The sequence below is a fragment of the Nomascus leucogenys genome, chromosome 14 (genome assembly GCF_006542625.1).
Source record: "Nomascus leucogenys isolate Asia chromosome 14, Asia_NLE_v1, whole genome shotgun sequence".
Classification (NCBI taxonomy): Eukaryota; Metazoa; Chordata; class Mammalia; order Primates; family Hylobatidae; genus Nomascus; species Nomascus leucogenys.
In genome coordinates this window covers 90456749-90484073 of record NC_044394.1, presented here as the reverse complement: position 1 = coordinate 90484073, position 27325 = coordinate 90456749, and the positions used below count along the sequence as shown (strand labels likewise).

Sequence of the window (27325 nt, the reverse complement as noted above, 5' to 3'; positions counted from 1 at the left end):
ACCCCATCTCTACTAAAAATACAGAAATTAGCCGTATTAGCGTCCATGGTGGTGGACGCCTGTAAGCTCAGCTACTCAGGAGGCTGAGGTAGGAGAATCACTTGAACCTGGGAGGCAGAGGTTGCGGTGAGCCAAGATTGTGCCATTGCATTCCAGCCTGGGCAACAAGAGCAAAACTCCATCTCAAAAAAAACAAACAACAAACACAGAAGCAAAAAAAAAAAAGCCTCTGGGAAGGGAGTTCTACCTGACAACAGGTAAACGCCAACTCATGAGCAAAGCCCTGGGACGTTCTTGTCCTGAAGCAGATTCTCAGCTTGCCCCAGCCCAGCAGTGCTGTGCACCTGGAGCCCAACCTGCCAGGGAAAGACTTTCCTGGCCCCCGGGGAGTGAAACAGCCGCTGGAGACTTGATCCTGGCCCAGATGCAGCCAGGGAAGGAAAAGCTAAGGCCAAAAATGGACGGGGACTGACTGGGCTGCCCAGACACAAAGGGGCCCTGGGAGCTGAAAGCAGGCGAGGACGGACCTGTCACACAACAGAGCACAAATGCGACTGGGAACACACATCTGTGTCTGTCATCGACCAACTTTATCGAACGCCTTAAACAGTCTGCCTGCCTCTGTCGCACGCTCCCCAGACTCAGATTTTTATGCGGATTGTAACCCGGCTGCCTTGGGTGTGGTCAGCCCTCTTTCCTGGTAGCTCTGCAAAGCGTCCTGCACTCACCCCTAGGGAGCCTCTCTGTGAAGCCCCAGAGGCTTCTTCCCACGGGGTCTCAAGACAATGAGAAACGCGAAACAGCGCTGTCACTGCATGTGAAATGGTTTGTGCGTTTTATTAACGGGCAAAGCTCTCCCCACGGTCCCCCAACAATGACTCCAACTCTAACATCCGAGCGCGCCCGCTGAGTGCTTTCAGGTCACATCAGCCATCAGGATGCTGTTGCCTGCCTTTGGGCCCTGCCAGGACGGGCCGGGACCGGGCTCGAGGGTGCGTGGCTGGGGACCGCCGGGGCAGGGACGAAGGGCCCCCGCCGCCTCGCTCACGTGCGACAGGTCGGTGGACTCGCGTTCCAGCACGCTGCCACTGTGGGTGCCCCGCGCGGCAGCGCACACACGGTCCGAGGCTCGGCGTGGGGCACGGCCCAGCAGGCCCGCGCAGATCGTGCGGAAGCCTTTGCGGAAGTGCTTGGAGACCAGCGCGTAAACGATGGGGTTGACGCAGGAGTTGGCGTAGGAGACCAGGTGCGAGAGGATGCGAAGCGCATAAGTGGCGCGCGTGAGCGGGAAATGGCCGAACCACACGCAGAGGATGAGCGCGTGGTGGGGCATCCAGCAGAGGCAGAAGAGCGCGGCCACGATGAGGATCATGCGTGTCACCTTGCGCTTGGCGCGCCGGGCACCCGAGCCCGCGGCCACCGGGTCGACGGCGCGCCAGAGGTAGCGCAGGGTGCGCGCGTAGGTCAGGCCGAGAACCAGCACCGGAAGCAGGTAGCTGAAGACGAAGGTGCAGATATCCATGGCGCGGCGGCGAGGGGCGCTCCACGCGGGATGGCACACGGTCAGGTTGGCCAGCTGCGACTGGCGGTAGTAGCTCAGGTAGGGCCCGGAGAAGAGCAGAGATAGTCCCCAGATGAGCCCGATGGCTGCCAGCGCGTTTCGAGGCGTGCGCAGCTCGCGGGAGTGCAACGGGTAGCGGATGGCCAGATACCTGCGGTCAGACCGGGAAGGGAGACGTCGGCTGAGCGGGCGCATTCACGCTGGCGGGCCGCGACCCCTGCACCTCGGGCCCCAAGGCTGCTCTCGAGGAAGGTCCTTAGCGCATGGTTACACCGCACACACAAGAGGTGGGGGTGAGGCTCGGCGTGAGGGCGGAGGTGGGGGCGTCCCAGCGTGTCCCAGACACTCAGCGGAGCCTGGAAATGGGGCGGGGCGGGCCCCGCAGCAGGAAAGGTGCGCCTCCAAGCCATTCTCCCGCTGCCCCCGGGGACTGCAACCACAGACAGACTCCACCGAGAGGGCACCCCAAAGCCACTGAAGACTAAAGGTTGGAGAACCGGCTATGGGTTCCGGGAGGCTGTGACTACCCACTAGTGACGGTGCCGCAGGAGGGAGGGCGGAGGCGGTTGAGGCTCTAGCAGACAGCCTGGAGAAGACATGTTGGGCAAGGGACAGTTAATTTCTCAGGGGATTCCTGAGAGAATCCGAGCTTTGTGGATCCCACCAGCACGCTCGGAAGCAACCAACGCACTTCGCGCTCAGTGGCTACAGGAGGTGTGGGGGCAGTCTGGCCTCGACTCTCTGTTTTTCCAGAGGAGGAAGAGGGGAAATACCCGGATTTCCTCCCCAGGAACCATCCCAGTGTCCTTTCAAGCTCCACCTGAGTCCCGCGCTCTCCCGAATGTGCCTCTCTCCCTCTCCTCTGGCTAGGGAGGGAGAACCCCAGGGCACGCTCCTCTCCCGGCCCCTGACTTGTTTTGGGTTTTATTTTGTTTTGTTTTGTTTGGAGGCGAGGGGCAGAGTGGGCTGGGACTGAGCTAGGGACCTTTAGGCACGCTCGCTGGGACTCCGGAGTGGATCCTCGCAAAGGACCCAAGATCCACAGCCTGGACCTGAACCAGCTGCACCAACCAACCAAACCGTGGCTTGGAGGCGAGCGCAGTGGAGGCGCCTGAAGTTGGCTGCAGGAGACAGACGGTCACTTCACGCACCCGATCCCTGGCTGGCGACTCTGAGCGAGTTACTTGGGAACTCAACTCTTCTGTACATTGGGCACTTTGTCCTATCCCACCCTCACGGGGGCATTAAGCTCAAGCGAGACAAACGCGCACAAACGCGTCGTACTGGGAAATGCTGCGCGTTGGCAGGCGCGGGCGGCGCTGGAGAGCCACATTCTCCAGGCTTCGAGGCCCCAGGACGCATCTAACCGAGGGACACCACGGTCCCCCATTCTTATTCCTCTTTTTCCTCCTCCGCGCCCGCTTGTCTTCCACTGCCTTCTTAGTGTCCTCTCCCACTCTGCGCGTCCCTTCTTGATCTTCAGTCCCGCCTCCCGTTCCATCCCCCGCGTGGATGCCCATCTCCCAGGGAGGCCAAGGCGCTGGCTCACCTGTCCAGGGAGACGGCGGCCAGCGTGAAGCTGCTGGCGTGCATGGTGAGGAAGATGAGGAAGTGCACCGCCTTGCACAGCAGCGAACCGAACACCCAGCCGTCCAGGGTGTAGATGGTGGCTTGGAAGGGCACGCAGCACAGGATGAAACACAGGTCGGCCACGCCCAGGTTGAGGATGAACAGGTTGGTGGTGCTGACCGCCTGGCCGCCGCGCAGCAGCACCGCCAGCACCAGCGTGTTGCCCACGGTGCCCACGAGGAAGATGAGCGCGAAGAGTAGGGGCACGATGACCGCCTCGGGGTGCCAGCCTCCCCCGCCGCCCGCCTGGCTCGCGTTCCCGGCCCCTGGGCAGCCCGAGACGTTCATGGTGCCGCCGACCCCGAGGCTGCCCGGGCTCCTGCAGCCGTCTGGGTCTCCGCGAGCGGGAAGCTCCCGGGGCTGCGGCCGCTGCAACTCCTAGTGCGACTCTGCCGGGCTGAAGGCGGAGGGAGCCTTGCCGCATCTGGGGCGGGGATGGGGGTGCGCTGGGGTCAGGAGGAGGAGCAAGAGACAGGAGGGCGAGGTTGTCCCCAGCAGCGGCCGGCAGCGCTGGGGGAAGGGCTGCGGAGTGGTCCCGGCGCGCATTCCACGGCGCGGGCGGAGAATGGCGCTTGTGCCTGCTCCCGAGCTCCAGCCCGCGGAGTCGGGGGTTCTGGGCTGACCAGGCGGACTGACTTCCCTGGCAGACGCCGGAGCGGTGGAGGGGTCGACCCCGGACCCTGCGTGTGCGCCGCGCGGCAGAAAGCACCGGCCTCGGCCTCCGCGCGCCTCGGCGCTTCCCTGCAGCCTGGCAGGCGCGCAGGACATCCCGGGACCGTCGAGGGGAAGGGGTGCCCTCAAAAGAGGACCCCTGGGAGATCGGGGGGAGGAGACGCGGGGCGGAGGCGGATGAGGGGCCCCTGAGTCTGGCTCTTTCGCCCAGGCTAGACTGCAGTGGCGCGATCTCGGCTCACTGCAACCTCCGTCTCCCAGGTTCAAAGGGTTCTCCTGCCTCAGCCTTCTGAGGAGCTGGGACTACAGGCGTCCGCCACCACGCCTGGCTAATTTTTGTATTTTTAGTAGAAATGGGGTTTCACCATGTTGGCCAGGCTGGTCTCAAACTCCTGACCTCAAGTGATCCGCCCGCCTCGGCCTCCCAAAGTGCTGGGATTACAGGCGTGAGCCACCGAGCCCGGCCACCTTTTTCCCTTCTCTTACCCATTGAACGTTTTCCCTCCAATTCAATCCAATATATTGAGCATCTATTGTGTCAGGCTCTGTCTTTGGCTCCGTGCCTCAGTTTCCTCGGCTGTAACAAGGAAATGGTAACACTTCCTTCTAAGAGGGATCTGCTGAGAAGGGAATGAGATGTATGGGAGAGGCCTGAACCCAGTTAGTTAAATCTGAATGCATCAGATCCTTATTCTTGTTCTCCTGACCTTATTCCATATACTTTGAGGAAATTCAAAACAGTAGAGTTCAGGGCCGGGCGCGGTGGCTCACGCCTGTCTCTACTAAAAATACAAAAAATTAGCTGGGCGTAGTGGCGGACGCCTGTAGTCCCAGCTACCTGGGAGGCTGAGGCAGGAGAATGGCGTGAATCCAGGAGGCGGAGCTTGCAGTGGGCGGAGACCGCGCCACTGCACTCCAGCCTGGGCGACAGAGTGAGACTCCATCTCAAAACAAAACAAAACAAAACAACAACAACAACAAAAAACAAAATAGTAGAGTTCCACACACAAGCAGCATTTCCCTGGATGGTGTTTAGGTTGCAATAAAACTTAAACATTTGTTTCTGCATCAAGCATTTGGGACAATGAATCATTACTATTTAAGTAGAACTTAAGCCTCACAGTCCGCTGGGTCTGAAAATCACCACCTTTTGTCTCTGCAGCTTCATATCTGCCTCACCTTCCCCTGTCCTGGTCCCTGGAGCCCAGTGTCAAGAATATTCTTTTTCGGCCGGGCGCGGTGGCTCACGCTTGTAATCCCAGCACTTTGGGAGGCCGAGGCGGGCGGATCACGAGGTCAGGAGATCGAGACCACGGTGAAACCCCGTCTCTACTAAAAAACACAAAAAATTAGCCGGGCGTGGTGGCGGGCGCCTGTAGTCCCAGCTACTCGGAGAGGCTGAGGCAGGAGAATGGCGTGAACCCGGGAGGCGGAGCTTGCAGTGAGCCGAGATTGCACCACTGCACTCCAGCCTGGGCGACAGAGCGAGACTCCGTCTCAAAAAAAAAAAAAAAAAAGAATATTCTTTTTCCTCTTTTTTCCCCCAAGAAAAAAGCCTCTCAGGAGCACAGCTACTCCCTCCTCTTGGTAAGGAAAACTTATTCACACCCCTGCCCTGCCTGCCTACTCACTGAAGAGGAAGATGATAACAGTTTGTGTTTATGAGATGCTTACCATTTATTTATTCAACAAATATTTATTCAGCAGCTGCTCCTTACTAGGCACTGTTCTGTGTCCTTAGGATATACTATACCAGTGAGCTCTACAAAGATCAAGGTCCTCCGTGAACTTTCTAGCAACAGAGACATACAATAAACATAACGCATTAAGCTACTGCAAGTTGATAAGTACTTTCGGGAAAAAAGTCCCCTTAGAGTAAGGGGATTTGGGAGTACCAGGGTGGTGGTGATTTAAATTTAAAGCAGGATGGTCAGGCAGACCTCATTAAGTTGACATTTGAGCAAAGACTTGAAGGCGGTGAGGGGCTAGCAAAGCGAATATGTAGGGGAAGAGCATTTCTTTTCTTTCTTTTATTTATTTATTTTTTTTGAGATGGAGTCTTACTCTATCACCCAGGTTGGAGTGCAATGGTGCGATCTCAGCTCACTGCAACCTCCGCCTCTAGGGCTCAAGCAATTCTTCTGCCTCAGCCTCCCGAGTACCTGGGACTACAGGCATGCGCCACCACACCCAGCTAATTTTTTGGATTTTTAGTAGAGATGGGGTTTCACCATGTTAGCCAGGCTGTTCTCAAACTCCTGACCTCAGGTGACCCGCCTGCCTCGTCCTCCCAAAGTGCTGGGATTACAGACATGAGCCAGCATGCCTGGCCAGAAAAGCATTTCAGAGAGAGAGACCACAGCCAGTGCAAAGGCCATAAGGTAGGAGTGTGCCTGTGTTCCTGAGGCAGGGAAGATGGTATGACCTGAGTTGAACCAGCAAGGGGTTTGGTAGGAGACATGAGACACACAGCGTGTAGGGATTTTTTTCTCCCCCAATCTAAGGATTGTGGCATGTAGTCTCCATGAAATGAGGCGGCAGTGCATGGCTTTGACTAGAGGACTAACATAATCCCGCTTTTTTTTGGTAACAGCTTTGTTGAAATATAATTCACATATCATGGCTGGGCGCAGTGGCTCACACCTGTAATCCCAGCACTTTGGGAGGCCGAGGCAGGCAGATCACGAGGTCAGGAGTTCGAGACCAGCCTGGCCAATACGGTGAAACCCCGTCTATGCTAAAAAATAATAATAAAAAAAATTAGCTGAGCGTGGTGGCACACGCCTGTAGTCCCAGCTACTTGGGAGGCTGAGGCAGAAGAATCGCTTGAACTTGGGAGGTGGAGGTTGCAGTGAGCCGTGATTGCACCACTGCACTCCAGCCTGGGCGACAGAGTGAGACTCCATCTCAAAAAAAAGAAAAAAGAAAAGAAAAGAAAAAAAGAAATATAATTCACATATCATACCATTTGCCCATTTAAAGTGTTCATTTGGCTTTTAGTATATTCAGAGTTGTGTGACAGTTGCCACAGTTACTTCTAGAACATTTTCTTCCCCACCAAAAGAAACTCATACCCATTAGCCTTTAGCCTCCAATCTCCCATCTCCATCCCCACCCCATCTCCACAGGCCCAGACAACCACGGATCTACTTTTTGTCTCTACAGATTTGCCTATACTTAAAATTTCATATAAACAAAATCATACACTATGTGGCCTTTTGTGTGTGGCTTCTTTCATTTAGGATGATGTTTTTCAAAGTTCATCCACATTGTAGCATAATCAGTACTTCACTCTTTTTTTTTTTTTTTTGAGATGGAGTTTCACTGTTTTTGCCAGGCTGTAGTGCAATGGCACGATCTCGGCTCACTGCAACCTCTGCCTCCCGGGTTCAAGTAATTCTTCTGCCTCAGCCTCCTGAGTAGCTGGGATTACAGGCATGTGCACCACACTCAGCTAATTTTGTATTTTTAGTAGGGATGGGTTTTCTCCATGTTGGTCAGGCTGGTTTTGAACTCCCGACCTCAGGTGATCCACCTGCCTCGGCCTCCCAAAATGCTGGGATAAAAGGCATGAGCCACCGTACCTGGCCACTTCACTCCTTTTTATGGTAAAATAATATTCCATTGTATCGTTACACCACGTTCTATTTTTCCATTCACTTATCAATGAATATTTGGGAAACTTACTTTTTAAAAAAATTTATTCACTTATTTTTATTTTATTTTTTTTTATTTATTTATTTATTTTTTTTTTGAGACGGAGTCTTGCTCTGTGCCCCAGGCTGGAGTGCAGTGGCGCGATCTCGGCTCACTGCAAGCTCCGCCTCCCGGGTTCATGCCATTCTCCTGCCTCAGCCTCCCCAGTAGCTGGGACTACAGGCGCCCGCCAACACACCCGGCTAATTTTTTGTATTTTTAGTAGAGACGGGGTTTCACTGTGTTAGCCAGGATGGTCTCGATCTCCTGACCTCGTGATCCGCCCGCCTCGGCCTCCCAAAGTGCTGGGATTACAGGCTTGAGCCACCGCGCCCGGCCTCTATTTTTAGAGATAGGGTCTTGTTCTGTCACCCAGCCTGGAGTGCAGTGGCATGATCATAACTCATCGTAACCGCAAACTCCTGGGCTCAAGCAATCCTTCTATTTCAGTCTCTCCAGTCGCTGGGACTACAGGTGGGTGCCACCACTCCTGACTAATTTAATTTTTTTTTTTTGTAGAAACAGGGGTCTCACTATGTTGCCCAGGCTGGTCTTGAACTCCTGGCCTCAAGCAATCTTCAGCCTGGCCTCCCAAAGTGCTGTGATTACAGATGTGATCCATCGCACCTGGCCAGACACTTACTTTTTTTTTTTTTTTTTTTTTTTTTTTTGAGACAGTCTCACTCCCTCACTCAGGCTGGAGTGCAGTGGCCCGATCTCAGCCCACTGCAACCTCCACCTCCTGAGTTTTAAGCGCTCAGCCTCCCGAGTAGCTGGGATTACTGGCGCCCGCCACCACACCGGGCTAATTTTTGTATTTTTGGTAGAGACGGGGTTTCACCATGTTGGCCAGGCTGGTCTGGAACGCCTGACTTCTGAGGCCGGGAGCAGTGGCTCACGCTGGTAATCCCAGCACTTTGGGAGGCCGAGGCAGGCGGATCACCTGAGGTCAGGCGTTCGAGACCAGCCTGGCCAACATGGTGAAACCCTGTCTCCACTAAAAATACAAAAATTAGCGGGACGTGGTGGCAGGCGCCTGTAATCCCAGCTACTCGGGAGGCTGAGGCAGGAGAATGGCTTGAACCCAGGAGGCAGAGGTTGCAGTGAGCCGAGATCGCACCATTGCACTACAGCTTGGGCAACAAGAGCGAAACTCTACCTAGAAAAAAAAAAATCCGTCATTTAATCTTCCTAACAACCACTTAAATTGGTTATCCCCATTTCATAGATGAAGGAACAGGTTTACAGGGAGATTAAGTTACTTGCCCAACATCTCCTTGCCGCTAATGACGGAGCGGGGATTGGAATCCCAGGTCTCAGACTCTAGAAGGTGCAACGCAAAAATTCATATTTTCCCATGTCTCAACACTTCTCCCTCTTTGGACTGATGGCCCCAAAGTGCAGGGGTCCACCGTCCCAAGTGGTCTGACAAAGTCCCCAATTAGGACACCGTCTGCTGACTGCGCAGCGCTTCCTCCGGCTTGGCTTTCTTATGGTCAGCCTCAGAGGAAAGGGCAGGCAGAGGCGGGTTCCTTACGGACGGGGTGTTCCGTTCCGGTAGGGAGGATCCCATCTCTTGAGTCCCTGGGGATGCAGACACCCCGAAATCCAGTGTCTTTGGTCTCCTGCTTTCTGCTGGGCAGGACGTGAACCAGATCCCCAGTCCAGGATGCAGGACGTGGGGTCCACCTCCGGTTCTCCGCCCTTGGTGGGTGAGAGGTGGGACTACCCCTGAGATCTCAGCAGCCACGGTCTCACTGCGGCCTCAAGTCCCCACCTAGCCAGCCACAATTCCGGGCCCGGGATGACCGGATCCCTCGCGCAGGCGCGCTCCAGCACATGGCGCCCTGCTGCAGCAAGGGCCGACGGCGGCGGAGTCCGCCGCTATCCCGTCAGCCCGGCCAGGCAGGTCCGGCTCTCACCCACCCGGGTCGTCCCGCCTCCCCTATCCCGTCTTGCTCTGCGGCGCAGGGGCAAGATGGCTGCTGAGAAGCAGGTCCCAGGTGGCGGCGGCGGCGGCGGCAGTGGCAGCGGCGGTAGCGGCGGTGGACGTGGTGCCGGAGGGGAAGAAAACAAAGAAAACGAACGCCCTTCGGCCGGATCGAAGGCAAACAAAGAATTTGGGGATAGCCTGAGTTTGGAGAGTATCCTAGAGTAATCGGGCCTAACTCGCAATGATTACGTGTCGAACTGGAGAGCTGGGGGCGGGAGAGGCGGCGGGTCCCGACAAGTCCTGGCAGGAGAGGCCGAGGGTTGCAGTTTCTCTCGCCCTTACTTTTTGGTGCTCAGAATTCCGGGGGGTCTGTCTCTCAACTAATCTTTCCTCGTGTCCCCCTCGCCCTCTTGGCTAGGTCCTTTTCAGTGGCACTGGGATATCAGGCAGGTTTCCCCTGGTGCCCCGCAGTTGTCCAGTTGGAGGGCTTGTGACCGGGTGACACCTTGAGCACCTTGCTTTGGCACCTTGAGCCACTGAACTGGGGAGAGGAAACTGCAGTCTTGACATTTGGCTTAATATTCTTGTCTGACAGTCGTCGTAGACTGAGTAGTAAAACCTACAGCTTGATACTTTGAAAGTGGAGGTAAAGATTGACTCAGGAAAAGCTTGTTGCCCATTTTGATTGTAAGTTACCGTAGTTAATATCGATTGTGTCATTTTTTTTCTGATCGGTCTGTAGGCATTTTATCTTGCTGACGGTCATTCATATAAGCTGGAGGAATCGGTTTCTAGTTTCCATCAGTGTGTATCTCAACCGAGTGCTTGTGGTACTAGTTTGTGACCTTTTGAAATGAATAACAAATGGAGAAAATGTAGGCGAGTTTATGAAATAACACATTCAACTTGACATCTTAATGTGCTTAAAGTTCTCAGGGGTTTGGAGTTAAATTTTTTGAATTAGTGGTAATAGTTCCAAGTAGACGTTAGCAAGCCCTGATTTTACTGAGACCTTTATATCTCTTTGTCCCTTTTTAGTAATTTATTTATTTATTTTATTTGTATTTATTTATTTTTTTTGAGATGGAGTTTTGCTCTTGTTGCCCAGGCTAGAGTGCAATGGCACGTCCTCTGCTCACCGCAACCTCCACCTCCTGGGTTCAAGCAATTCTTCTGCCTCAGCCTCCCAAGTAGCTGGGATTACAGGCATGCGCCACTATGCCCAGCTAATTTTGTATTTTTAGTAGAGACAGGGTTTCTCCATGTTGGTCAGGCTGGTCTTGAACCCCCAACCTCAGGTGATCCGCCCGCCTCGGCCTCCCAAAGTGCTGGGATTACAGGCGTGAGCCACTGCGCCCAGCCCTTTTTAGTAATTTAAAGAGTCCTTTTAGTGTTCACTATTTTAAAGTATGTCTCTAGAGAAGTGTTGAGGAAACATTAAGAGAAAACTATACCTATATAGATGAAGGTCATTGGACTTTCTAAAGTTTAGTACATAATCTTAAATATTTTAAGATTATTAAAAGGAGAGTTTGGTCAGTCGTTTTTCTTTTAAAAGAAAAACCTTAATACTTTTATGCAAACTGTGGCCTAGCTTGGTTGACATGTGCTAATCATAGACTCTCTAAGCATCACAGCTGTTAAGGAACGTTAGATTTGGCAGGTGTTGGAGATTATGCAAATGAAGGCTTAGTACACGTCATTTATAACCTGAATCTGAATGAATAAAATGTGGGGTCCAGGTGTAAATTGGTGTGAAGCCCCCCCAATTATAGTCAGCATTTAGAATCCATCGGCTTAATTTAAACTGGGTTTTGGCAGTTTCCAGTGGCCAGTAGTGCTCTCCTTTTTCAGTTTGCAAGTAGTAACAGTTCAGGCAATCAATTTTTCTGTAGGTTAGCTCTGTCCTGTGACAAGATAGATGTTGAAAATGGTTACAAAAGATCTCACTAGTGTACTAAATATTTCACAGATTTGGGTGTGTGTGTGTGTGCGTGTGTGACTGGGTCTCGCTCTGTCACCCAGGCTGGAGTGCAGTGGCACTGTCTTGGCTCATTGCAACCTCTGCCTTCCAAGCAAGCGAGTCTCCTGCCTCAGCCTCCCGAGTAGCTGGGATTGCAGGCGCTTGCCATTGCGCCCGGCTAATTTTTTGTGTTTTTAGTAGAGACGGGGTTTCACCATGCTGGCCAGGCTGGTCTTGAACTCCTGACCTCAGGTGATCCACCCGCCTCAGCCTCCCAAAGTGCTGGGATTACAGGCATGAGCCACCGTACCCAGTTATATTTCACAAATGTTTAATGTGTTGTGGTTTGACACAGATATAGACTGATGGTACAGGTTTTGATTTGTTTGGATTCTTGCCATCGTAAGATTTTCCTTAATCTTGACTCTAGTTCTTCAGATTATTAAAGAATCCCAGCAGCAGCATGGTTTACGGCATGGAGATTTTCAGAGGTACAGGTTAGTATCACATACAAGATGTTTGGAAATCATTGTGGGACTTGCTTTGCTTTTGTTAATATCCTGTTTACTCTGCTGTATCAGAAAATATACTAGAAAGTCTAGAGCATTGTTTTGTTTGTTTGTTTGTTTGCTTTGTTTTTTTTTTTGAGACGGAGTCTCGCTCTGTCGCCAGGCTGGAGTGCAGTGGCACAATATTGGCTCACTGCAACCTCCACCTCCCGGGTTCCAGCGATTCTCCTGCCTCAGCCTCCTGAGTAGCTGTTTTGTTTTTTTTTTTTCCAGATGGAGTCTCACTCTGTCACCCAGGCTGGAGTGCAGTGGCGCGATCCTGGCTCACTGCAACCCCTGCCTCCCGGGTTCAGGTGATTCTTCTGCTTCTGCCTCCTGAGTACCTGGGATTACAGGCATGTGCCACCATGCCTGGCTAATTTTTGTATTTTTAGTAGAGATGGGGTTTCGCCATGTTGGCCAGGCTGGTCTCAAACTCCTGACCTCAGGTGATCCACCTGCCTCAGCTTCCCAAAGTGTTGGAATTACAGGCGTGAGCCACTGTGTCTGGCCTATTTCTTTTTTTTTTTCTTTTTCTTTTAAATAATGTATACCCTGATAGCTTTGATTGAGATGCTGAAGTAGTATTTATTTTATTTATTTTTGATACGGAGTCTCACTCTGTCACCCAGGCTGGAGTATAGTGGTGCGATCTCGGCTCACTGCAACCTCCGTCTCCCAGGTTCAAGTGATTCTTCTGCCTCAGCCTCCTGAGTAGCTGGGACTGCAGGCACATGCCACCACACCCGGCTAATTTTTAGTAGAGACAGGGTTTCACCATGTTGGCCAGGCTGGTCTTGAACTCCTGACCTCAGGTGATCCACCTGCCTCGGCCTCCCAAAGTGCTGGGATTACAGGTGTGAGCCACTGCACCCAGCCCCTCATTCTTTCTAGGCCCCACCATCAGTCCACTGCAGCTAACAAGAGAATGATTGACCATGTCCATTGAACTTGACCTTTGCCTTGTTTTCTTGGTTGCCATTTTCTCTGCATGATTCTCCTCAATTTTAATGTGAGTTTCTTGAACATGGGCACTGTGTCCTCCATCTCTTTGCGTTTCCTATAATACCAATCATATTGCCCTCCATGTTTTAGTTGTTCAGTAAATGTTTAGGGCCGGGCATGGTGGCTCATGCCTGTAATCCCAGCACTTTGGAAGGCTGAGGTGGGCGGATTGCTGGAGTCCAAGGACTTCGAGACCAGCCTGGGTGACATAGTGAAACCCTATCTCTACAAAAAGTACAAAAATTAGCCAAGTGTGGTGGTACACCTCTGTGGTCCCATCTACCCAGGAGGCTGAGGTGGGAGGATTGACTGAGCCTGGCTTCAGTGAGCCAAGATCACACCACTGCACTCCAGCCTGGGTGACAGAGCGAGACTCTGTCTCAAAGAAAAGAAAAAAATGTTTGGAAGCTGATATGTGATAATCTAGTAACCATAAGTATAATACCCCAAACCATTGACCCTTGACCTTGCCTTATTGCAGAATTTATTATTCAAAATACTCTCAGCTTGGCTGAGTGAGTTTTGTTTGTGGTTTCTTACAGGGGCTACTGTTCCCGTAGACAAAGACGTCTTCGAAAAACACTCAACTTCAAGATGGGGAACAGACACAAATTCACAGGGAAGAAAGTGACCGAAGAGCTTCTGACTGATAACAGGTATTGACTGCCCCATGCTAGTTGCAAATCACATCTTGCTAATACATTTATTGAACAATGACATGTGCTAGACTTCATGCCAAACCTTTTAATTATCTCTGCTGACTCTTTGCAGCTCTGTGGGATGGGCATTGTTTACTATTCCTGTGTTCTAAGGCACGGAAACTGAGGCTTAAAGAGATTCATTAGCTTGTTCAAGAACTGTGTTGGGGCCGGGTGCAGTGGCTCATGCCTATAACCCCAGCACATTGGGAGGCCAAGGCAGGTGGATCACCTGAGGTCAGGAGTTCAAGACCAGCCTGGCCAACATGGCAAAACCCCATCTCTACTAAAAATATAAAAATTAGCCAGGTGTGGTGGCAGGCGCCTGTAATCCCAGCTACTCAGGAGGCTGAGGCACAAGAATTACTTGAACCCGGGAGGCAGAGGTTGCAGTGAGCCAAGATCACACCATTGCACTTCAGCCTAGGCAACAAGAGTGACACTCCATCTCAAGAAAAAAAAAAAAAAAAAAGGAGGGGGTGGGATTCACTCTTTCAGCTTTGGAGCCCCCCTTCCTCTGTCTCTGTACAGGGAAGCTTCTTCCTTCTCCCTTCTTGCCTATTAAACTCTGCTTTTTAAAACCAAAAAAAAAAAAAAGTTGGGATGGCAAATATTGAAGTCAGTGATTAGAATCTGATTGATTATTAGGTGAGGTTTCTAGAATATAAATTTCAATGTCTGAAACTAGATGCATATATCAGTATATCTTAATGAAATTGAGTGGTGTGTAATTTTTTTATTTTTTTATTTTTATTTTTATTTTTTGAGATGGAGTCTTACTCTGTTGCCCAGGTTGGAGTGCAGTGGCGTGAGCTCACCTCACTGCAACCTCCGCCTCCTGGGTTCAAGCTTCTCCTGCCTCAGCCTCCCGAGTAGCTGGGATTACAGGCACGTGACACCACGCCCAGCTGAGTTTTGTATTTTTAGTAGAGTCAGGGTTTTACCATGTTGGCCAGGCTGGTCTTGAACTCTTGACCTCGGGTGATCCACCCGCCTCTGCCTCCCAAAGTGCTGGGATTACAGATGTGAGCTACTGCGCCTGGCTGGTGTGTAAATTATTATAGAAGAGTCCTGTATTTCAGTGCTGAATACACCAGTGCTTGGCATTTGGTGAATAATTTTTAGTCTGTCAAGCAACATGTAGTCAAGGCCTCCGGGTCTTCCTCACAGTTACGGGCCAAATTACGCTGCTGCCACCTTTTGTGTAAATGAAGTTTTATTGGAACCCAGCCATGCCCATTCACATAGGTATTGTTGAGAGCTGCATTTGTGCTACATCAGCAGAGTAGTTGTGACACACTAGATATAGAAGGAGAGGAGGCATGGTACTTGAACCTCATTGACTTTCATCTTATTGAAAAATGTTGGTCAGTGCAAACCAGGGAATGCTACAGTAAAAGTGCCATGTTGTATATCATTTACTGTTCAGCATTCTGAAGCCTTGGAAAGGAGACTTGAGCTTGAAGGCTTTTGACAGGGAAGTCAGTAAGCCCACATGGAGGAGGCTTGACCTTGAAGGATTTGCGAGAGTGAAGAACATTCTGTGTTGGGGGAAGCAGCATGCTCTGGTATCCGTGCATGCAGTCTAGGAACTGTAAAGCTCTGGACACTTGTTAGCTGCTACTCAGGCAGTGAAAAGGCCGTGAGCTAGGTGTGTACAGTCAGAAAGCTAGAGCCTGGAGACCATAATAGGATGCAGCAGGATGTAGTGATTAAATCTCATGAGAACCAGTTGGGAGAAATCTGGACTCTCCCTTTTTTTTTTTTTTTTTTGAGACAGGGTCTCACTGTCACCCAGGCTGGAGTGTAGCAGTGGGATCATAGCTTACTGCAGCCTTGAACTCCTCCTGTCTCACCGTCCTGAGTAGCTGGGACTATACACGTGTACCACCATGCCCAGCTAACTTTTTTTTTCTTTTGTAAAGATGGGATCTTGCTGTGCTGACCAGGCTGGTTTCAAACTCCTGGCCTCAAGTGATCCTCCCACCTCGGCCTCCCAGTGTACTGGGATTACAGACATGAGCCACTACACCGAGCCTGGACTATCTTATGATAGCAAGATCCTTTACTCTGAAGAGACAAGGTTAAGCTGAAGTTTAAGACAGATTGATCAAGGCAGTAAAGAAAGATTCACCTGTATAATAATAAAGTAGTTGACGAACTTACTGAGCACTTAGTAAGTGCCAGGTTCTGGTCTAAATGTGTTATTTGTATTACTACATGGGAGAGTGGTGTGCAGAAACGTTAGTACTTTGCCCACAGTCACACAGCTAGTAAGCGGTGGCACTGGGATTCTATCCCGGGCCCTGGAGCCCTTGTTCATCACCACTTTAATATACTGCCTCTTTTTTTTTTTTTTGAAATGCTGTCTTGCCCTGTTGCCCAAACGAGAGTATAGTGGCGTGATCTCAGCTCACTGCAACCTCTGCCTCCTGGATTCAAGAGATACTCCTGCCTCAGCCTCTCAAATAGCTAGGATTACAGGCGCATACCAACACACCCAGCTAATTTTTGTATTTTTAGTAGAGATGGGGTTTCACCATGTTGGCCAGGCTGATCTCAAACTCCCGACCTCAGGTGATACGCCTGGCTCGGCCTCCCAAAGTGCTGGGATTATAGGTGTGAACCACCGCACTCAGCCAATATACTGCCTCTTAAGGACTTTTCTAACTGGATTGAGATGAAGGAGGTGTTGATTCAAAGATGAGGCCAGATCGTGTGCCTAGACTGTGTCTGTTTGACAGCATTCGGGAGGGGTAGGTCACGATTCTGGATTTACCGAGTTTGAGGTGGTAGAGGCTTTTCAATGAGATGTGTCTAGTAGATGATGAGAAACCTGAGATTGAGCCCAGGTTGGGATAGAGATACTGGTTTAGAGTCATGGCTGAGAATATCAGAAGAGTTGTTTTGAGAGTGGCAAAGGAGGGAGAGTATAAAGAAAAGCCGAGAAGCCGAAGATTACGCCTCAGAGAATATCTGGGTCTGTTGATGGCCTTTATTGTCTCCCCACTTCTGTCTCTGGTCTAGATACTTGCTTCTGGTTCTGATGGATGCTGAAAGAGCCTGGAGCTATGCCATGCAGCTGAAACAGGAAGCCAACACTGAACCCCGAAAACGGTTTCACTTGTTATCTCGCCTACGCAAAGCCGTGAAGCATGCAGAGGAATTGGAACGCTTGTGTGAGAGCAATCGCGTGGATGCCAAGACCAAATTAGAGGCTCAGGTTAGTGCCTTAACATTCATCTTGTTTATTATGGAGATTAAAGACATTTTAAAAACCTACAGTTAAACAGAACAGAGTTTCTTAGTGTTAGAAAGTGATAGGAGAGGAAAAAACTTTCTGAACTTGCTTTTAAGAGGAGAAGTTAGCATGTTTTGTTTATCAGCTCTTGATTGTTTTATTCTTTTTTTAAAATTGGGCAACACTTCATTCCATAAAATAGTATTCCCAAGCTCTTGGTTTTTTATAACTAGCTGTAACTTTTTTTTTTTTTTTTGAGACAGAGTCTTGCTTTGTCGCCCAGGCTGGAGTGCAGTGGTGCAATCTCAGCTCACTGCAACGTCCGCCTCTCAGGTTCAAGCAATTCTCCTGCCTCAGCCTCCCGAGTAGCTGGGATTACAGGCACGTGCCACCACACCTGGCTAATTTTTTTTTATTTTTAGTAGAGACAGGGTTTCACTGTGTTGGCCAGGCTGGTCTCCAGCTCCTGACCTCGTGATCTGCCCACCTGCCTTGGCCTCCCAAAGTGCTGGGATTGCAAGCATGAGCCACTGCACGTGGCCAACTAGCTGTAACTTTTTAAGAAAGGTCATGTTTTGATACATAGATGAAAGCTTACAATCTTGTACCTGGAAAGTTCACAAAGTAAGAACTTTTTTCGGAAGTGAGTTTTTTAAAAAAGAGATGGTAGATATTGCAAGGTTTTATTCAACTTCTGATGCTTATGTTATAGCTCAGGAAATGGTTGTTAAGTAAAATGAAGAAAACAAATTTCCTTCTTTTAAAGTTCTTTCCTGGGAAGTGAATGAATCATAACAAATTGCCTATGTATCACATTTTATTGGTTAAATACGTATTTCTCTTTAAAAATCAACCTGTGATTAATATATCCATATTCTTAGGCCGGGCGCGGTGGCTCACGCCTGTAATCCCAGCACTTTGGGAGGCCGAGGTGGGCAGATCACGAGGTCAGGAGATTGAGACCATCCTAGCTAACACGGTGAAACCCCGTCTTTACTAAAAATACAAAAAAATTAGCTGGGCGTGGTGGCGAGCGCCTATAGTCCCAGCTACTCAGGAGGCTGAGGCAGAAGAATGGTGTGAACCCAGGAGGTGGAGCTTGCAGTGAGCTGAGATTGTGCCACTGCACTGCAGCCTGGGGGACAGAGCAAGACTCCATCTCAAAAAATCTCTCTCTCTCTCTCTCCATATTCTTTGTTTGGGTTTTTTGTTTGTTTTTTAGAAAGAGAGTCTCACTCTGTCCCAAGCTGGAGTGCACAGTCATGGCTCGCTGCAGCCATGAACTCCTGGGCTCATGCAGTCCTCCTGCCATGGCCTCCTGAGTAGTTGGGACTAGAGGTGCACACCACCACACCTGGCTAATTTTTTTTTTTTTTTTTTTTTTCTGAGACAGAGTCTCACTCTGTCGCCCAGGTTGGGATGCAATGGTGCAATCTCAGCCCGTTGCAACCTCTGCCTCCCAGGTTCAAGCGATTCTCCTGCCTCAGCCTCCCGAGTAGCTGGGATTACAGGTGCCTGCCACCATGTCCAGCTAATTTTTTTGTACTTTTAGTAGAGACAGGTTTTCACTATGTTGGCCAGGTTGGTCCCCAACTCCTGACCTCAGGTGATCCATTCACCTCGGCCTCCCAAAGTGTTGGGATTATAGGCATAAGCCACTGCGCCTGGCCACACCCGGGTAATTTTTTTTTAATTTTTGGTAGAGATGAGGTCTTGCTGTGTTGCCCAGGCTGATCTTGAACTCTTGAGCTCAAGCAACCCTCCTGTCTCGGCCTCCCAAATTGCTAGGATTACAGGTGTGAGCCCCCACACCCAGCCCATATCCATGTTCTTTTTTTTTCTTCTTTTTTAAAATTTATTTTTATTTTTAAAGTTTTTCGTAGAGGCAGGGTCTTGCTATATTGCCCTGGCTTGTCTTGAACTGTGGGTTCAAGTGATCCTCCCACCTCGGCCTCCCAAAGTGCTGGGATTACAGGTGTGAGCCACTGCACCTGGCCCATACCCATATTCTTGATATCGAAGTTAGAAGCCAATAAAGGAAGATTGAGTGGGAGCACTGGTTTGCTGTTGAAGCAGTTCCTCCTCTTCCATCTCCTCACAGGCTTACACAGCTTACCTCTCAGGAATGCTACGTTTTGAACATCAAGAATGGAAAGCTGCCATTGAGGCTTTTAACAAATGCAAGTAAGTCCTATAGTCCAAAGGCTGTGGCCAGTTTTAATTATAGATAGTCAAATTTAAGCTGCAGATCAGATAGTGGATTGTTTCTGTGAAAGTGAGGGTGACTTTTCTTTCCTATAGAAATGTTGATGTCTCTCTTTCATCCTTAGAACATAGCAGTTGTGGTAGTTGGTAGGAGGGCTTCAAAAGGCCATAATTTGTTTTTAGTCACTGTGTTCCCCATGAGTTTTTCTTACATACAGCTGATGTAAAACCTGGCTTTTCTTTTCTCGCAGAACTATCTATGAGAAGCTAGCCAGTGCTTTCACAGAGGAGCAGGCTGTGCTGTATAACCAACGTGTGGAAGAGATTTCACCCAACATCCGCTATTGTGCATATAATATTGGTGAGAGCAGGCATCAAGGCATTATACTCAACTTGAACACTGACAGATGGCCTACTGGGAGCTCATTTCAGAGAGCCTAGAGAGTTGATGTAACTTTCTTCTTCCCTTGCCTCCATCATTGCCCTGAGTTTTGGTTGATGGCAAAAGCAGAACTGTTGAAGCCAGCCCTGCCCAAAATTATAGAAGACGGTTCTGCTTCTGTGTCTGTCCTGCTGTGCTGTGTATCCCTGAAGAGCAGTCTTGAGTCTCCGGCTGAGTTCATTTTTTACTGTTTTAGAGCAGTTTTAGGTTCACAGCAAAACTGAGAGGAAGATACAGAGATCCATGTAACCACACCTCCCCACATCCATAGCCTCTCGCATTAGCATCTTCCCCCACCAGAGGGGTGCATTTGTTACAACTGATGACCCTTTATAGGCACACCATAATCTCCTAAAGTCCATAGTTTACATCAGGGTTCACGCTTGATATTGCACATTCTATGGGTTTGGACAAATGTTTCATGACGTGTATTTACCATTATATACCATATGGAGTATTTTCTTTTTTTTTTTTTTTTTTTTATACTTTTAGGGTACATGTGCACAATGTGCAGGTTTGTTGTGCCATGTTGGTGTGCTGCACCCATTAACTCGTCATTTAGCATTAGGTTTATCTCCTAATGCTGTCCCTCCCCCCTCCCCCTACCCCACAACAGTCCCCGGAGTGTGATGTTCCCCTTCCTGTGTCCATGTGTTCTCACTGTTCAGTTCCCACCTATGAGTGAGAACATGCGGTGTTTGGTTTTTTGTCCTTGCGATAGTTTACTGAGAATGATGGTTTCCAGTTTCAGCCATGTCCCTACAAAGGACATGAACTCATCATTTTTTATGGCTGCATAGTATTCCATGATGTATATGTGCCACATTTTCTTAATCCAGTCTATGGTTGTTGGACATTTGGGTTGGTTCCAAGTCTTTGCTATTGTGAATAGTGCCGCAATAAACATACGTGTGCATGTGCCTTTATAGCAGCGTGATTTATAGTCCTTTGGGTATATACCCAGTAATGGGATGGCTGGGTCAAATGGTATTTCTAGTTCTAGATCCTTGAGGAATCGCCACACTGACTTCCACAATGGTTGAACTAGTTTACAGTCCCACCAACAGTGTAAAAGTGTTCCTGTTTCTCCACATCCTCTCCAGCACCTGTTGTTTCCTGACTTTTTAATGATGGCCATTCTAACTGGTGTGAGATGGTATCTCATTGTGGTTTTGATTTGCATTTCTCTGATGGCCAGTGATGATGAGCATTTTTTCATGTGTTTTTTGGCTGCATAAATGTCTTCTTTTGAGAAGTCTCTGTTCATATCCTTTGCCCACTTTTTGATGGGGTTGTTTTTTTCTTGTAAATGTGTTTGAGTTCATTGTAGATTCTGGATATTAGCCCTTTGTCAGATGAGTAGGTTGCGAAAATTTTCTCCCATTTTGTACGTTGCCTGTTCACTCTGATGGTAGTTTCTTTTGCTGTGTAGAAGCTCTTTAGTTTAATTAGATCCCAATTGTCAATTTTGGCTTTTGTTGCCATTGCTTTTGGTGTTTTAGACGTGAAGTCGTTGCCCATGCCTATGTCCTGAATGGTATTGCCTAGGTTTTCTTCTAGGGTTTTTATGGTTTTAGGTCTAACATGTAAGTCTTTAATCCATCTTGAATTAATTTTTGTATAAGGTGTAAGGAAGGGATCCAGTTTCAGCTTTCTACATATGGCTAGCCAGTTTTCCCATCACCATTTATTAAATAGGGAATCCTTTTCCCATTGCTTGTTTTTGTCAGGTTTGTCAAAGGTCAGATAGTTGTAGATATGCGGCATTATTTCTGAGGGCTCTGTTCTGTTCCATTGATCTATATCTCTGTTTTGGTACCAGTACCATGCTGTTTTGGTTACTGTAGCCTTGTAGTATAGTTTGAAGTCAGGTAGCGTGATGCCTCCAGCTTTGTTCTTTTGGCTTAGGATTGACTTTTCATATGGAGTATTTTCATTGCCCCAGTCAATTTCATTCTTTATAAAAGACTTGTCTTCAGAGAACAGATCATACTGCAGATTCATTGAAGTAGCATGTGGCGGGGGAAGAGCTCTTTAAGTCTGAGTTGAATCTAGTGATTCTCAAGAAAACAGACCAGACCCTTGAAGATTTTCCTGTCTTTCTCTCTTAGGGGACCAGTCAGCCATCAATGAACTCATGCAGATGAGATTGAGGTCTGGGGGCACTGAGGGTCTCTTGGCTGAAAAATTGGAGGTAATCTAGTATGTACATTTTTGTGAAAAGTCTTTGGACAAAGTCCAGAAGAAGTAATTCATAATCCCCTAGGGATATTTGATATTAATATATGGATATTTAGATCTGTATTAACAAATATCTACATTTGCTAAAAGTTTGAACAAAAAACTTTTTTTCTTTCTTTTTTTTTTTTTTTTTTTGAGATGGAGTCTCGCGTCTCGCTCTGTTGCCCAGGCTGGAGTGCGGTGGCGTGATCTCAGCTCACTGCAAGCTCCACCTCCCAGGTTCACGCGATTCTCCTGCCTCAGCCTCCCAAGTAGCTGGGACTACAGGCGCCCGCCACCACGCCTGGCTAATTTTTTTGTATTTGTAGTAGAGATGGGGTTTCACTGCCTTAGCCAGGATGGTCTCAATCTCCTGACCTCGTGATCCGCCCGCCTCGGCCTCCCAAAGTGCTGGGGTTACAGGTGTGAGCCACCACGCCTGGCCCAAAAAACTTTTTTCAATTAACACTTAAAGTATTATGATTATTATTATTATTTTTTTTTTTTTTGAGACAGTCTTACTCTGTTGCTCAGGCTAAAGTGCAGTGGTGTGATCTTAGCTCACTGCAAGTGATCTGCCCACCTCGGCCTCTCAAAGTTCGAGGATTACAGGCATGAGCCACTGTTCCCAGCCAAGTATTCAATTGTTTAACCTCATTACATTTATTTTCTAAGCAAGTAATATAGAAAAAGCAAGAAATACAAAAGATCGGGGAAAAATATAAACCACATAGTTGCCATATTTATTTATTTATTTATTTAGAGACGGAGTCTTGCTCTGTCACCAGGCTGGAGTGCAATGGTGCAATCTCGGCTCACTGCAACCTCCACCTCCCAGGTTCAAGCGATTCCCCTGCCTCAGCCTCCCAAGTAGCTGGGATTACAGGCGCCCGCCACCACGCCCAGCTAATTTTTGTATTTTAGTAGAGATGGGGTTTCACCATGTTGGCCAGGATAGTCTCAATCTCCTAACCTCGTGATCCACCTGCCTCTGCCTCCCAGAGTGCTGTGATTATAGGTGCGAGCCACCGCACCCGGCGTACTTATTATTATTTTTTTGAACAGCGTCTCTGTTGCCCAGGCCAGAGTGCAGTAGCTTGATCTTGACTCACTGCTGCCTTGACTTCCTGCTCTCCAGTGATCCTCCTGCCTCAGCCTCCTGAGTAGCTGGAACTACAGGTGAAGGTTACCACTCCTAGCTAACTTTTTGTTTTTTGGTAGAGACAGAGTCTCGCTATGTTTCCCAGGCTGGTCTTATTCTTGAACTCCTGCGCTCAAGCAATCTGTTCGCCTTAGCCTCCCAAAGTGCTGGGATCACAGGAGATCACAGGCATGATCCACCTTACCCAGCCATACACCATCATCTTTTGATGGCCGCATGGTACTCCATTGCATAGAAGTCTGTTTTATTTAACCATTCGTTGTTCATTAAGTGGTAAATAGTGTTACCATGAATATCCATGTCCTCAGATTTTGCACACATTCTTGATTATTTCCTTAGGATAAATTCCTAAAACTGGAATTAAATGGTTTGAAAACTTGATACATACTGACGAATGTCTTTAAGTTTCTACTGATTTGCATTTCTGCTTGTAGTGTATACAGATATGCTTTTCTCCTTACATCCTTACCAAAACTTAGTGTTACTCTTTTTAACGTTCCATTATGTCCTTTTAATATTTGAATTTCTATAACTAAAATATATGACGCCAGGGAGAAATTTAAAACAAATAGAAATTGGTGGCCAGTGGGGTGTTTCACACCTGTAGTCCTGGCACTGTAGGAGGCTGAGGTGAAAGGATAACTTGAGCCCAGGAGTTCAAGACCAGCCAGGGCAACACAGTGAGACCCCACCTCTACAAAAAAAAAAAAAAAATTTCAGAGGCCGGGCACAGTGGCTCATGCCTGTAATCCCAGCATTTTGAGAGGCCAAGATGAATGGATCACCTGAGGTCAGGAGTTCGAGACTAGCCTTACCAACATGGAGAAACCCCGTCTCTACTAAAAATATAAAATTAGCTGGATGTGGTGGTGCATGCCTGTAATCCCAGCTTCTTGGGAGGCAGAGGTTGCAGTAAGCCGAGATCATGCCATTGCATTCCAGCCTGGGCAACGAGCAAAACTCCGTCTCAAAAAAAAAAAAAAAATTTTTTTTTCTTAAATTAGCCAGGCATGGTGACACATTCCTGTAGTCCTAGCTAATCGGGAGGCTGAGGCAAAAGGATCACTTGAGCCCAGGAGTTGGAGGTTGCAGTAAGCTGTCATTGGGCCACTGCACTCTAGCCTGGGCAACAGAGCAAGACCCTGTCTATTAAAAAAATTAAAGAGACCAGGCACAGTGGCTCATGCTTGTAATCCCAGCACTTTGGGAGGCCGAGGCAGGTGGATCACTTGAGGCCAGGAGTTTGAGACCAGTCTGGCCAACGTGGCGAAACCCCGTTTCTACTAAAAATACAAAAATTAGTTGGGCGTGGTGGCATGTGCCTGTAGTTTTAGCTTCTCAGGAGGCTAAGGCACGAGAATTCCTTGAACCTGGGAAGCAGAGGTTGCAGTGAGTCTAGATAGCGCCACTGCACTCCAGCCTGGGTGACAGAGCAAGACTGTCTCAAAAAAAAAAAATGAGAGAAATTGGTGTATACTCTACTTTCTATGGGGTATAATATGTTGGTTATACAAAGAGACAAATGATAGATTCCACTTATTTTCCCCTCCATCACTCATATCCCCAGTTAACGCTTTAACTTTTCTAAACTACTTTTCAGGCTTTGATCACTCAGACTCGAGCCAAACAGGCAGCTACCATGAGTGAAGTGGAGTGGAGAGGGAGAACGGTTCCGGTGAAGATCGACAAAGTGCGCATTTTCTTATTGGGACTGGCTGATAACGAAGCAGCCATTGTCCAGGTGAGGGGGAAGAACTTACTGTGCTGTCTTCTGTATGTGTCTGAAGGTTGTCCTGTGTGTTGAAGATGTAGTGGCTCGTTGGCATTCAGTTCTCACAAAACAAACTTTTAATGCTGTTTTGGATTTGGTAAGTACGGAGATGTGCCTTATTGAATAAAATTATTTTGAAAACTGAGTTTATAGAGGAATTCTTTTTTTTTTTTTTTTTTTTTTTTTTTTTTTTTTTTTTTTTTTTTGAGACGGAGTCTCGCTCTGTCACCCAGGCTGGAGTGCAGTGGCGCGATCTCGGCTCACTGCAAGCTCCGCTTCCCGGGTTCACGCCATTCTCCTGCCTCAGCCTCTCCGAGTAGCTGGGACTACAGGCGCCCGCCACCACGCCCGGCTAATTTTTTGTATTTTTAGTAGAGACGGGGTTTCACCGTGGTCTCGATCTCCTGACCTCCTGATCCGCCCGCCTCGGCCTCCCAAAGTGCCGGGATTACAAGCGTGAGCCACCGCGCCCGGCCTGTAGAGGAATTCTTAATGTTTAGAGGGTAAAGAAATTGACAGCAACAGTCATCAACGTAAAAACGGGAGGGTTTAGAGACTGGCTTAAAGTAAGGGGTCACATTTGGCCCAGCAGGTGGTGCAGCAGCTTAACTATGATGCCTCTGAAGTCTCTCTGACATGTTGTCGTAACCTCCTAGCCCTAAAGGGTTCACCTCTTAGTCCTGGGGCTTTGCAGGATAGCCTGGTTAAACCAGAATGTCTTGTTTTGTGTGCGGTGTACATGTAATATTCACGCAAAGCTGTATCACTTGATACTGCCTACTGACATAGTTACCTGTTTGTGGGTGCAAACCAGCAAATGCATCCTAAAAGATAAGACATCCTGGTGACCTTTGTATGACTTAGACAGTGATGGGGGCACTTTTTAGAGCTTCTTTTCCACGAGTTAAAGGACATCTTTAAAAAAACCGGCTGCTGACAGTCTACTGCCTCATCAGGGAACAGCGGCATTTCCGAAGACCTCACAGTTATCTTTTGCACCCTGAATAATTTGTGTATGGGTTGGGGAGGTGGTGTTTTGTTAATATATTGAGGAATTGGCTTAAGCATCTAAAGTTTTCAGCAACTTGCTCCAGAATGGCTACTATGGGTTGGAGGCGGCTTTCAACAGCTGAAGAGTTGATGTGTGTCCTTGCCTGTGTTTCGTATTGCCTGTCTCATATCCCTTTTATTTGCTTAAAGGACAGAAGACTAGAACAGTACTAGAAAGTTAATTTTTCCTTAAACTGAAAGGCTAAGGAACTTTTTTTGAGAGCGTTCTATTGGCACTGTTGTATGGTGCTACCTCCACTGGACAAGGGCTCTGGTAGCAACTATTTAGATTATGTGATTGGGTTAGTGCTTTGGTTTTAAAGTGATCAATGCTGGAAGAAAGAAACTACTTCAGTCTTCAGTTCAGTGCCAGACAGCAGAGACAGTGGGGCAGGAATTCTGACTTGAAGAGGAGTTGAGGGAGAGAGATCCATAGGGGCAAGTTAAATGAGGGCTCTTTCAGAGTGGGGCTACAGACACGTACCAAATAAAGAACAGGAAAAGCTAGCATTTATTAAGTAATTTTGAAAAGTTACTGCTGGCACGGTGGCTCATGGCTATAATCCTAGTGCTTTGAGAGGCAGAGGCAGGCAGATCACTTGAGCTCAGGAGTTGCAGACCAGCCTGGGCATCATGGTGAAACCCCATCTCTACAAAAAAAAAATACCAAATATTTAGCTGGGCGTGGTGGTGTGCACCTGTAGTCCCAGCTACTCAGAGGCTGAGGCAAGAGGATCACTTGAGCCTGGGAGCTTGAGGCTGCAGTGAGCTGAAATCACACCACTATGCTGCAGCCTGGGTAACTGTGCAACTCTGTCTCCAAAAAAACAAAAAAGAAAAAAAAAATTAATAACTTAAAGTTTAAATACACATTTTTTTTTTTTTTTTTTTTTTTTTTTTAAGATGGAGTCTCGCTCTGTCACCCAGGCTGGAGTGCAGTGGCGCAATCTCTGCTCACTGCAAGCTCTGCCTCCCGGGTTCATGCCATTCTCCTGCCTCAGTCTCCAGAGTAGGTGGGACTACAGGCACCCGCCACCACACCCGGCTAATTTTTTTATTTTTAGTAGAGACGGGGTTTCACCGTGTTAGCCAGGATGGTCTCAAACTCCTGACCTCGTGATCCACCCACCTCAGCCTCCCAAAGTGCTGGAATTACAGGCATCAGCCACTGCACCAGGCCCACATGATGTTTTAAGAAGATCAGCCTGGAAAGGGTGGGAGGGAGTGAGAGATAAAAGACTACACATTAGGCCAGGCGCGGTGGCTCACGCTTGTAATCCCGGCACTTTGGGAGGCCGAGGCGGGCAGATCACGAGGTCAGGAGATCGAGACCACGGTGAAACCCCGTCTCTACTAAAAATACAAAAAATTAGCCGGGCGTGGTGGCGGGCGCCTGTAGTCCCAGCTACTCGGAGAGGCTGAGGTAGGAGAATGGCGTGAACCCGGGAGGTGGAGCTAGCAGTGAGCCGAGATCGCGCCACTGCACTCCAGCCTGGGTGACAGAGCAAGACTCCGTCTCAAAAAAAAAA

The 27325-nt window shown here is 48.7% G+C and overlaps 2 protein-coding genes across 2 annotated transcripts in view; one reads left to right on the top strand and one right to left on the bottom strand.

The window, feature by feature from the left end:
• Window positions 1-808: 808 nt before the first annotated feature.
• On the bottom strand, window positions 809-4119 carry GALR2 (galanin receptor 2). Its single transcript, XM_003279102.4, has 2 exons — window positions 3111-4119; window positions 809-1712 (listed from the first exon to the last, which is right to left on the bottom strand). Exons 1-2 carry the CDS (start codon window positions 3476-3478, stop codon window positions 917-919), a joined length of 1164 nt encoding a protein of 387 aa, XP_003279150.1. The 5' UTR covers window positions 3479-4119; the 3' UTR covers window positions 809-916.
• Window positions 4120-9507: 5388 nt separating this feature from the next.
• Window positions 9508-27325, top strand: part of SRP68 (signal recognition particle 68) — a 38974-nt gene continuing 21156 nt past the window's right edge. Inside the window, exons 1-8 of the mRNA XM_030827502.1 lie at window positions 9508-9702; window positions 11885-11951; window positions 13550-13663; window positions 16733-16928; window positions 19048-19130; window positions 19403-19512; window positions 21705-21787; window positions 24576-24716. Coding sequence (XP_030683362.1) covers window positions 9537-9702; window positions 11885-11951; window positions 13550-13663; window positions 16733-16928; window positions 19048-19130; window positions 19403-19512; window positions 21705-21787; window positions 24576-24716 — 960 coding nt within the window. The 5' untranslated portion in view covers window positions 9508-9536. The remainder of the gene's footprint in view (window positions 9703-11884; window positions 11952-13549; window positions 13664-16732; window positions 16929-19047; window positions 19131-19402; window positions 19513-21704; window positions 21788-24575; window positions 24717-27325) is intronic.

Coding starts and splice junctions, on each gene's coding strand:
- GALR2 (XM_003279102.4), bottom strand. CDS start 3,478: ATGAACGTCTCGGGCTGCCCAGGGGCCGGGAACGCGAGCCAGGCGGGC. Junction 1,713..3,110: donor GCCGCCGTCTCCCTGGACAG/GTGAGCCAGCGC, acceptor GTCTGACCGCAG/GTATCTGGCCATCCGCTACC.